Genomic DNA, 12,153 nt, shown 5'->3' with positions numbered 1-12,153 from the left:
GTAAATTACTTAATTGGCCAGAGTCATCAAGGTCAATCACAAGCAGCTTTTTTCACCATTGGTGTTGTAAACCAATTTAATATTGGTGCGGAAAGTAAAATATTTTATGAATGGCTGTTGATCTAATGTAATTAAGAGAAAAGCAATCTTCTATTGCCTTTTGTTTCTGTACAGTGCCAAGGAACTGAAATTGTATTTCTATGAGGAACCTCTCTTATTAGAAAGAGTCAATGTCAGCCTTTCAGGCAACAGCAGACGGGTCTATATTTTAAGAACGTGACAGCCATAGAAACTAGGCTGTTTTGTAAATTGCAGTTTGCTCCACAACATAAGAAGTGTACTTATATTTTAAAATATGAGTGGCCCCTCTATTATTTTATGTATCAAGATTGGTAGTAAGATGTATAATCCATTGTTTTATACTATTTACTGTTAATTTACATATCCTATTTAAATAAAATCATTTATTGATTCACACCCTGCATTTCAAACTAATAACAATTAATATTCAGTCCCCCTTTCAGACAGAGAAGAATCACATGGTGTCATCTGATGCATTCCAATGTCTAGTGCAGAGAGGAAAAGTTCTCTGTTTATGATCCCTCCAACTTGCTTTTGCTTACCTAGATATTGGGCAGATAAAGTTACACTCTGGATCGTATGGGTCATGAGGGCTACTTACAAAATGGCTGGAGATGCTGAACCAAAGAAAATATCTAGCATAAAAACCCAAAAACATGTAAAGTATTTAAAAATTTGTATGCAAAATGGTTTAGACAAATTACTTTTTAAAGTTTAAATATGTTTGACAAAAAGTCAAAGCAAGTCTCATCATTTTACATCTCACTAAATATAGTCATTCACAAGATAGGTACAGGTGAGGGAGGTTATACAGTCCCCCATCATGGCATGACTTGAGGGGTTTTGCCTCCATTACTTCAAATGAAAGTCTATTTCATTTGTTGATCATCATCTGTGGAAAAGAATTTTCTGACATTAGCCTGAACTCTATTGTTTACTAATTTGAACTTGTGTCTCTGTCTTATTCTTAAGGTTCAGCACTGATGTAGCGTTTAAGATTTATCTTTATTACATCATGTACTGTTTTACGGATCTCATAATATCACCTCCATTTCTGGCTCAAAAAAACAAATTTTTCCTAATTTAAATTTCTGATGTTGGGTTATGGCTCTTCCTTGATCTGCCAACTGGATTTGAATATTTCCCTTATCAGTATCACAACTGTACACAGTAGTCAAGATGTGATTTGCCAGAGCATTATAAAGTTTCAGCAACTTGTACTCTACAGTTTTGGCTCCATAGGTTAGCATTCCATTAGTTTTGTCAATTACTGTGCTGCAGTGATTGAATGTGGAAGTTTGGACAGTGCTCTGCTACTCTGTGGGCTTTCAGCTTATGAAGGTCTTAAATAATTACCTTCCTCGATGCTCCCAGATTTTGCATCTTTCTTTTTCAGTTTTCTTTTAGAAATTTTCTGAAATGGAGCAAATTCAACCACAGCAGGGTATTCCTGGCCTGGAGGTGTTGCAATCACAGGGACAAAAATAGTTCATCATTTATATAGAGATACAACGAAACCAGAATTATTCTGTAATAAAGTCAGTATTTTATATGTTTGATCAATAGTCAAGGTGATAGAAATAACCAGAATATGACTGCTTTACAGATGAAGACTAAATTCTCATTGGGTATAAGATTACACCATGGTCCAACCAGTGTGTAATGTACTTTAACTATAGGAAATTTCAAACACACTCTCACTCACTTTTCCAGAACCGCTTCATCCAATTCAGGGTAAATTTCAAATTGCTAGAATGAAATCCACTTTATCGGACTGAAATGTGATACAGCTTGATCTAAAACTCAGCATTAATCTTTCTTCATTACTTCTGTGACATCAATAAATTCAACAAGTCTCACTGAACAGAACAATCGTGGAAAATACGAATTTCTGGTGGCAACATGATTAAAAATCTTGGATTCAGATAGGTTAATTTTTTTGTGCAGATAATAATCCAATCTAATGTTGTTTGGTGTAAACATTATTGCGCAAGTTGCTGTCCGATGAACTTTGTAGAAAATGTAGCAGTAATGAGAATTTCCTGAGAAAAAGAGGAAATCTGGGTTGTTTTATTTGTCATTTCAACTTGTTGCATCTTTACCTTTATTATCAATGAAGATATATCCATCAAATCGGTCTCTGAAGAGAATTATGTCATCGGGATTTTTAAAATTGATGTAAGCTCTAGAGAACAGGTGGGGGTAAAGGCTAGATGGAAAATAAAAATATATAGTTGAACAATATCATACTAATCCTACAAACGTTTGCAGTAAACAGTTCCAATAAAAGTAAGTAAATAAAATAACCTAAACATTTCTGAAAATCTGCATGGGCTATTCTTAATAAAGAGCTAACAAGAAAAATCCATTCATCTGCTTCCAACTGATCTGCACTATCACTGAGTTTACCCAACTTATTTATATCTACTGAGGGGAATTAATGAAAATAGATAACATTTCCAACGTGCTCTCCCTGATCCGCAAAAACTCCATGGGCAGAATTTTCAGTTTGATGTGTGGGGGGCGGGCCCCGCACGTCCGCGGGTAAAATGATGAGTGGTGACGTGGGGCAAGCGTCCCGACGTCACCACGTGCCATCGCGATATTTCGCTGGGTGGACGCGTGATGAAGTCCGACACGCGCCCGCTATTAATTAACGGGCCAGTTAAGGCCCTTTACTCTTCAATCAACGGTGATTTTCAGGCGCCCGTGCGATCTTTGGGTTGGCGCACGTGCGCAACGGACAGGTGGGTAAGAGACTTTTCTATGAACCTCATCCACGGGCGGGATAAGAGGGCTCAGTGGGGTCATCAATCTGCTTTGTGGAGTATTTATTGGAGAAAGTATTTTAAACTTGCCTGTGTGATCTGCAGGAGTTCAGAATGCATTCCAGCAGCTTTCTGTGTACTTTGAACCTTCAAGTCAGCACTCTGAGGTCTGTAATCTGTATTGGGCCTGCAGCTTTCCGGAGGCCTCCCCTTAGCCTGGGTATGGGTTCTGACATGACAACTGGAGGCAGCTCCTCCTAGGAGGAGGGGAGGGCTGGGATGAGGAGGAGGCCAGGAGCGCACATTCAGCCTCCAGGGGAGCCTTTGGGAGTACAGGCGCAGGCACAAGGGGGGGAAGGGCCAAGAGGTTGTCCAAGGTGGAAGGGGCCGCAGAAGACACCACTATCCTGCTGCCAGGGTGTACAGGCGATGAAGCAGCTACTTCAATATGACTGAGGTGCAGTGCCGAAGGAGGCTCCGACTGTCAAAGGAGACAGTCAACTACATCTGTCAGATGATTGGCCCTGGAACTGCCCTAACTGTGTGGGTGGACACTCCATGCCAGTGGCTCTGAAGGTCACAGCTGCCCTCAACTTCTATGCCTCTGGCTCCTTCCAGGGCTCGGTGGGTGATCTTTGCAGTGTCTCCCAATCAGCTGTCCACACTTGTGTTAAGCAGGTTACAGATGCTCTGTTCAGGTGTGCATTGACCTTCATCCACTTCCGTTGGGACCTGGCAAGCCAGGCACAGTGAGCCAGAGGCTTCACGGCCATTGCTGACTTCCCCAGCGTCCAGGGTGCAATAGACTGCACACATGTGGCCATCAAGGTGCCAGCAGGTGAGCCCGGTGCCTTCATCAACAGGAAGGGCTTCCACTCCATGAAAGTGCAGATAGTGTGTGATCACAGGATGCTGATTTTACAAGTCTGTGCAAGGTACCCAGGCAGCTCCCACGACGCCTACATCCTCAGGCACTCCAGGTGCTGGGGCTCTTCAGTGCTCCAGGCAAGCTGGATGGATGGTTGCTGGGTGGACAAGGGCTATTCCCTCAGAAGGTGGCTCATGATGCCTCTCCGCCATGCAATATCAGAAGCTGAGCGGCGGTACAATAGGAGCCACGCCTCCACAAGGGCTGTGGTGGAGAGAGCCATCAGTCTCAAGATGTGCTTCTGATGCCTGGACCGCTCAGGGGGCGCACCCCAGTACCTCCCAGATTGTGTGTCGGTGATAGTGGTTGCATGCTGCGCTCTACACAATCTTGCGCTGGAAAGGGGGGACACAGTGGACGATGAAGATATTGATGCAGTGTCTGCGGCTGCATATGATGAGTCCAGCACTGATTCAGAGGATGAGCAAGCACAGGGGAATGCTGAGGGGCTAGACGCTGACCTGGGACTACACCAAGGAGGCAGGGACACCCGGGAGGCTTTAATACAACGACCCTTCAGCTAGCTCCACACAAATGGATCAGCAGGACCAGCCTTGCCTGGCGCTTCCATACTCGGCACCTAAGTGCTAAATCTACCAGGTCATCAGCAGGAACTAAGGGCTTTGGACATAAACTTGAATGTCCAAACAAATACTCATGACATTTCTCTTAAACATACACATGCAGAACAAAGGAGCCACCCTCAGCCATGGTAACACATCTGAGTTTTATTTTAAACATCAGATGTTCTCACAATTCCAAAACAAAATGTAAAGCAAGCAAAAAAAAGAAATTAACCTAATCTCAGGCCAACAGAAAAGCGTCAGTGAGAAACTCATGGTGTGTCTAAGGTGCCTTATGCTTTCGTTTACGGGTGCTACGTCTTGGTGCTGCCCCATCGCTTGGGGTGGCATCTGAGACAGCCTGCTGACTCTGCTGTCCTGTTGGCCTCGATGACCTTGGCAGTCGTCCTCTGGCCTGTGGAGCCTGTGCTGGGCCTGCCTGGGAGGGATCTGTCAGTTGCACAGCTGACATCTCCCTAGTCGTCCCAGCCTCACCGGATGAAGCAGTCACTGGGAGAGGGGCGGAGCAGCTGGTGCCCTCATCTGGAATGCCGTGAGAAGAGCCCGCAGATACGACAGGCAGCTGCTGCGCCAACGTGAGGTCACTTCGGACCCCCCTGCTCACCGTGGATGGATGGGCAATGAGCTGGGAAGCTTGAAGCCCACACCATCTCCCACATTGGCACTGACCAGCTGTGGCCACTGACGCTGTGAGGGCTTGCAGGTCCGAGCATAACCCCAGGAGGACCTGATTGTTCTCCTGGAAGCGCCTCTCCATGAGAGTCACCACTCTCTCCATGGAGGAAGCATGATGCTCTGCTAAGAGGCTCATTGCATCAGTGATGCTCCGCATGGACTCCTCCACCACGGACACCAAGCGACGCACAGCCCCATGCATCACTCCCAGATGCTCCCGCATACCCGGCCGCACTTCCTGCAGCTGCTGCGTCGCGGACGACTCCAAAGGCACATCATCAGGTACCGACTGAGCATATGCCTGGTCCCCTACAGTCCTCCGACTGCTGGAGCCATCGGCACTCTCTGTCTCTGCCAGCTCCTCCAGCGAATGTGAAGTGCCCTCTCCGCTGTGCCCTGAGACACTAGCCGATGTTCCAATGCCCACCGAGGTGCTAGTATCTGCGCTGGTGCCTGCCTCACAGAAATGGTGTGACGCAGGTGACACTTGAGGGCCCTCAGGTGTGAGAGGGACATCTGCAGCTCCTCCTGCCGGCCATGTTCTGATGATGCTGAAATGAACAAGGACAGTGAATCAGTTAGCGTGCACACAGTGACACACTTCATCCCTTTCCCCCTGGCTCATTATGCGCTCAACCTTCCAGAACAAATGGACATGAACATTGGTGGGGTGGCAAATAGTGAGGAGGATAGCCTTACATTACAGGTGGATATAGATGGGCTGGTCAGATGGGCTGATGAATGCCAAATGGAATGTAATGTGGATAAGTGTGAGGTCATGCACTTGGGCAGGACCAACAAGGCACGGGAATACACGATGAATGGTAGGAAGTAACGAGGATCAGAGGGACCTTGGTGTGCATGTCGACTGGTCCCTTAAGGTAGCAGAATAGGTACATAAGGTGTTTAAGAAGACAAATGCCATACTTACCTTTTTTAGCCGAGGCATAGAATAAGGGAGCAGGGAGGTAATGTTCCAAGAGCAGAAAACGCTGCCTAGACCACAGCTATGGTTCTGTGTGCAGTTCTGAAATGCGCTTCACGGGAGGGATGTGATTGGAGTGGAGAGAGTGCAGAGGTCGTTGACCAGGATGCTGGCTGACCTGGAGAGTTTGACTTATGAGGAGAGATAGTATAGACTGGGGCTATTTCTCCTGCAGCAGAGGAGATTGAGGGGTGACATGATTGAGGTGTATAAACTTATGAGGGGCATAGATAGGGTCGACAGAAAGGAACTTTTCCCCTTGGCGGAGGGATCAGTAACCAGGTGGCATAGATTTAAGGTAAGGAACATGAGGTTTACAGGGGATGTGATGAGCAACTTTTGCACACAGAGAGTGTTGGGAATGTGGAACTCGCTGCCTGAAAGGGTGGTAAACGCAGAAACCCTCCTAACATGTAATAAGTATTTGGATGTGCACTTGTGATGCCATGGCATACAAGGCCATGAGCATAGCGCTGGGAAATGGGATTAGAAGACTTAGGAACATGTTTGACCCGTGCACCCTTGAAGGGCCAAAAGACCTTTTTCTATGATCCACACTTCTGACTCTATCACTCTGTGACCGAGCAATGTTGCAACAATAACAAATTAAACAATCATCAGTGCTATGGATGTTGGAAGGACATTGCGGATCTCATTGTTGGCCTCAAATACCTGGCCGTTCCACCCCAGCCTCACTGACACCAGTTGACCTGGGTGCATGGCGTCTCTCAAGCTCCAGGGCCTCCTGTTCGAAGCGGCTTAACATGAGGAGGTGAGCCTGGCCACCTCCAGTCCTCAAACGCTCCGATGCATTATGAGCATTCTTCTCCTGAGAAAGAGAGAACACCATTCATTGCGGCTATTTGCACATGGACTCTGCACGCGCACGCCACACCCCAACCACAGTGAGCCATATCAGGCATCCAGTGCCTCCTCTCCCCGCTTCTGCTGATGATTCACACAAAGATAGTACACCCCCAATGGCCACCTGAGACACATGCTGCGTACATCACTTTGGGAAACACACTGTCTTTGCTCCCATAGTAAGGAAGCACAACTACATGCAGCGTCGACGGCAGCAGACGGTTCTTGGTCACAACACCTTGAGGCTCCCCTTCCACCATCTCATCATCCTGAATAGGACATGTGTTGGAGTTCTGAGTATGTGCCTAGTTACAACTCCTGCAGGTTGCCTCCAGACTAGTCATGTGCGACTAAGAGCAACACATGGTGCGGGGGAGAACTCATCTCCTCATGAACCACTCAGGCTGATCTAAGCATGGGCACTATCTGCTTGCCCACCTAGCATAGGAAAAATGCCCAAACATGATTCAATGCAGTCAACACAGTAAGACTTGTGCGGAGGCCTCAAAGGCAAAGGCTACCTGCTGGGTCAAATGCCCAATGCCAACGTGGTACTCACCCTTCCAGAGCGCAACAAATTGTTAAAGTGCTTACAGCACTGGATCCAGGTGCGCCGCACCACGTCACGGGAGCTCACCACCTCCGCCACCTCCTCCCAGGCACGTTTGATCCTGTGGGGGGGGGCCTCCTCCTCCCATCCTGGGGGAGCAACACCTCCCGCCATGCTGTCACCTCCTCGAGGAGGGCAGCAAAGCATTCATCTGAAAAGCGAGGGGTGCACTGGCCTCCCGCTGGCCTACCCTGCAGCCTGCCCTGCTCCTGTGGCAGACCCTGCAGCCTGGCCTGCTCCTCTGCCCTTCCCTCCAGCCTGGCCTGCTCAGCTGACCCCCTGTGGTGTGACCTCAAATTGGCCATTGTCACCAGCCTACAGGAGGCTGCCAGGCCTTCCTTTAAACAGACTGCTGGGTTGCCATTGGACCCGGTGGTCTGTGCATGCCCCCCGCACACTCCTGCTGTCCACGGGAGTCAGCAAATACGCTGGGCAGGCCTTAATTGGCCCACCCGCGCAAAATGGTGGCGCGGACCCGATCTCGGACGCCGATCGGGTCCGCGCTCGCCCGTGCCCACTCCAGCCCTCCCCCCCCAACAGGCAGAAAATTCTGCCCCAGGAATTAAAAGTTTTAGCTATAGGTAAATGAGGGTATCTGATGGAGAAACCGATAAGCAACCTGAAGTAAATGCAATTCAAACAAGCTTGGAGTTAATTACAGTTAAAAGCTAACCTGTGTTTATTTTACAAGGTCAGAGTTGATGGAAGCATGCAGTTCAGTTTGGGAACAGATGGAGACAGCTGCAGATATGGACTAGCGTAGGCTGTAATCAGGGGCGAGAGTGGTCAAAGACAAAAAAGTCTGAAAATCAGTGGCCAGAGACAAAAAAGTCTGAAGTTTTTTGCGACAAGGAATCATGTAATTATAGCTCCTTTTATGATCTGTAGTGAAATTCAAATGCTTCTAGCCACTTCAAATATATGGAATTATTAAGACTTCAAGTGGGTACAAACATTAGTTTTCCCTTTGCTTACCTTCTATTCCTGTCCAGACTTTAGATCAATGCATAAAATCACTAAAGTGACTTCAGCATTCGATGCAGTTACTGTATGTAATACAGTTTGAAGTTCATACTAATAACAGAACATGGCCTTGCTGGATTATGTACATGCGAAGTGAAACAAAGGACCACAGCAGTGCTTTGCAAACTATTTTCCAATATGACCCCATTTTAACTCACCACCACATTTTCAAGGGCAATTAGGGTGGGCAACAAACCCCATCAGCAATGCCCAAATCCCGTGAAAGACAATATATAAAAAAAACTCTTGAAAATTAATGTGACCCCAGAGGCCAGCAAAAACAAAACTGCAATAAAGCAGCACTGTAGCATTCGGTGTGTTAATATTTAAGTTCACATATTAAAGATCAACATACAACAATATATGTCATGAACATCTATATTTTTAAAGTGCTTTTAAAAAAGTTATTTTACGTAATATTGTAGGCTTCTGCCACCCTCTCCATATTCCATGTTGACAGAAGACTCATGAAGCCCCTCTCCCTGTCCCCCATACACATTGTAATCAGCTTATCTGCCCCCAACACATATCCACATAAACCCCTCTTCCCAACTTGCTTCCTCCACACACACAGATTAACTCCTCTTCCCTAATCCTTTGTCCCCATACACTCATTCAGCAGCCCCTCTTCCCAAACCCCTTCCTCTTAACTCACTCATGCCCTCCCTCCCAACTCAGGACCCCACTCGTGCCCTCCCTCACCAGTCAGCCCCTCCCAATTGTGTCCTCCCTCCCAACCTAGTCATCACTCATGCCTCCCCCTCCACGCAATCCCCCACATTCCCTCCCACCCCACATCGCCCCCACTTATGCCCTCCTTCTCCACCCAGCCCTTCCCTCCCCACACAACCACCTATTTCTCAGCCCTTCCCTCTGTGTCCACCCATACCCACCCAATCATCCCCTCCTCTTTCTCCACCCTCCCCCAAACCTGGATTTCTTCACCTTGCCCGGACTCGGCTCCTTGTCGCTGCCAATGCGCCTGTCGGGGCAGCTGCGGCTCCTCCTCAGCCAGTGCCATTGCTGGGGATCTGCACTAACAAGGGTGAGCCGCCTCACCAGTAACTTAACCTAAATCCCGCTCAAATTTAATGGGGTTCTCAGTTCATCCACTAATGCCAGATCCAGACCACAAAGCCCTGTTTTTAACTTGACACTAAATACCTCGCTATCAGCCTCATTGTTCTGACAAATGCGGCTATATTATGGACAGCTCCCCTTACATGATTCAGGCTGGTCACCATTAAGCAGTCCGGGAGCTCAGCCTCCTCCATTGCTGGGCGCTTGGGTAGTGCTCGGGTCCATGTGCAGTCTAATGTGGGAGGACAGCCAGGTTTAGGATTTTGGAAGTATTTACAGAGCAGAGTTGGGAACAAACACCCTCTCTCCCTCCCTCACATCATTAACCGCACCCGCATCACCTCGCAGTCTGCACAGCTGACCCTGTAATAAGCTGTGATTGCCCCATACTTTGGCACAGCACTCACCCTACTCAAGATAACTCACCAGTGGCTTAATGCAGTATCACTAGAAGTGAAGGGGAGGCCAAATTAGTCCCTTCTAGTTCCCAGGGAGTGGCTCAAGCTGTGGGCACGTAAGGCAGTCAGATCTTTCCTGGCGCAAGGCTGTATCCCTAAACAATTTTCTCACTAATTCCACCAGCTCATCTTAGAGCTCCCCAAGAATCATAAGCTAAACCTGATTGTCAACTCCCCCGGGTCTTCTCCACTCCAATCTTGTTATTGGCAAGACTCGCTCTTCTTTTTTCATTTTCCGTTGCTTCTCATCAGTCTCCCGGAGGATGTCAACAAGTGATTTGTGACAGTGCAGCTGAAAGCCTCTTGCATGGCTAATGCAGGGTCAGCCAGAATAATTGCATCTGCTCCTCTACACACATGTTCCCTCCTACCTGCTCTCGCTGCTCCTCCAATCACAGACTCTGGGCAGAACATTACACTCAGCGTGTGGGCGCACACCCGACATGCCTGAGCGTAAAATGACGTGCGATGATGTCGAGTGTGCATTCCGACGTCATTGCACAGTCTCACGATATTTTGTTCGGCAGGCACGCACCGGAGTCGGCTGCGTGCCCGCCGATAATTAAAAGGCCTATTAAGGCCATTAACAATCTAATTAAATTGAAATTTATGCTGCTGTCCAACCTAACGGTTGGTGGTCAGGCGAAAAGGCTAAGCAGCCTTTACATTTTTTAGGAAACCTCATCCACAAGCGGGATGAGGTTTCCTAAAGCAAATAAACATTAAATAAAAACTTATATTTTTGAATTAAAAACATGTCCCAGCTCATGTGAGAGTGTCACATGCAGGAACATATTTTATTAAATTTTTATTCTCTTCATTTTTTTTTTTCTACACAGCGCTTCATCTCCCTGAGTTAGCTCCATGCCTCAGGGAGACTGAAGAGCTCTTTCTCGCACATGCGCAAACTGCGCGCTAGGCCCACATGTCCCTCCTCCCACACAGGCAGCACTGAGCGCTGCCTCTCGTGATCCATGCTGGGCAGGCCCTAATTGGCCCGCCCATATGAAATTGTGGTGCGGAGCCAATCGCGGACGGCGGGCGGCTTTCCGAGCATTAAGCAACGAAAATACTAACTTCATCTATCGCCACATGGAATGTGGGCGGGGGGGTCAAGCTCAAGTTTGGAATTTATGAGAGGGGAAAGAAGCTGGAAGGTTTGCCTAATTTGAAGCTAGAAGAAGAAATCTACAGTGATCCTCACAGCCTTGTGGCAGAAAGCAGTTAGCTTAAGTAGTTAGCTTAGAAAGAACTGTATGGAAGTTATGGAAGCAGACTGGAAAAAAGCAGTCTATGAATGTCCAAAGCCAGAACAAGGAGTGAAGAGTCCACAGGAGCAAGGTCTTTAAAGGAAAGTGGAGGATTGCTTAGCCAAAAGCTAACAGAAGGATCTCCATATATCTTGTAACTTGGAGAAGGCTGGAATACTGAGGAGAATTAAAGTAAATTCTGAAGGACTGTGGCATAACTTTGAGTTGGTTCCAGGAAAAGTAGATGAACCTTCAAGATTGCGCAATATAGGGGAGCTCTTGGGAGGGAAGCAAAAAGTAAAACTGAATTTGTAGCATAAGTCTTTATAAGCTATAATATTAAGTTAGTGGTGCTTGCTTTGTTTAATTTTTCTATACATAAAGCTCATTTTTTTTAGAAAAATATGAAATCTTGTGGTGTAGTTCTGTCTGTTAATTGCTGGGTGTTCAGATTTCTTCTTTAAACATTAACAGTCGTTAACAGGATCGTAACAGTGCACAGCAAGGGTGGATTTTTCAATGCCACAAATCACAATTGATTTGTTTCTGTGCACTGGTTAACATGCTTGTAAAAATTTGTCAAGTGCACTAGTTTAACCAAGTAACTAACTCATTTAAAGTAAGAATAACATTCAGTGGATTTTCAATTCAAATTTTTTTGGACAAAGATCTTAGATGAAAAAGTTACAATAATATAGTGATACCATTTCCATTGCTTTTTAAAAACATGGTGGTCTTTCATAAAACATCAATTCAAAAAAATGTATAATAGTACTTCTGATTTTAAAAATTGAAACATCCTAGAAAATAGACTACATATTGGAGAATAATGACCTTGGATTTGATT

At 46.6% G+C, this 12,153-nt stretch overlaps 1 protein-coding gene across 3 annotated transcripts in view; it reads right to left on the bottom strand.

Annotated features, from left to right (window-relative positions):
- Positions 1-12,153, bottom strand: part of upf3a (UPF3A regulator of nonsense mediated mRNA decay) — a 57,689-nt gene that overhangs the window by 33,990 nt on the left and 11,546 nt on the right. For all 3 annotated transcript variants that reach the window (XM_078545546.1, XM_078545544.1, XM_078545545.1), the window contains exons 3-4: positions 2,184-2,290; positions 1,438-1,536 (exon numbers count right to left, since the gene is read on the bottom strand). In XM_078545546.1, the coding sequence (XP_078401672.1) occupies positions 1,438-1,536; positions 2,184-2,290 (206 nt within the window). The remainder of the gene's footprint in view (positions 1-1,437; positions 1,537-2,183; positions 2,291-12,153) is intronic.

This window comes from Cetorhinus maximus, chromosome 7 (genome assembly GCF_964194155.1).
Source record: "Cetorhinus maximus chromosome 7, sCetMax3.hap1.1, whole genome shotgun sequence".
Taxonomy (NCBI): Eukaryota; Metazoa; Chordata; class Chondrichthyes; order Lamniformes; family Cetorhinidae; genus Cetorhinus; species Cetorhinus maximus.
This window is presented reverse-complemented; position numbering and strand designations above follow the sequence as displayed.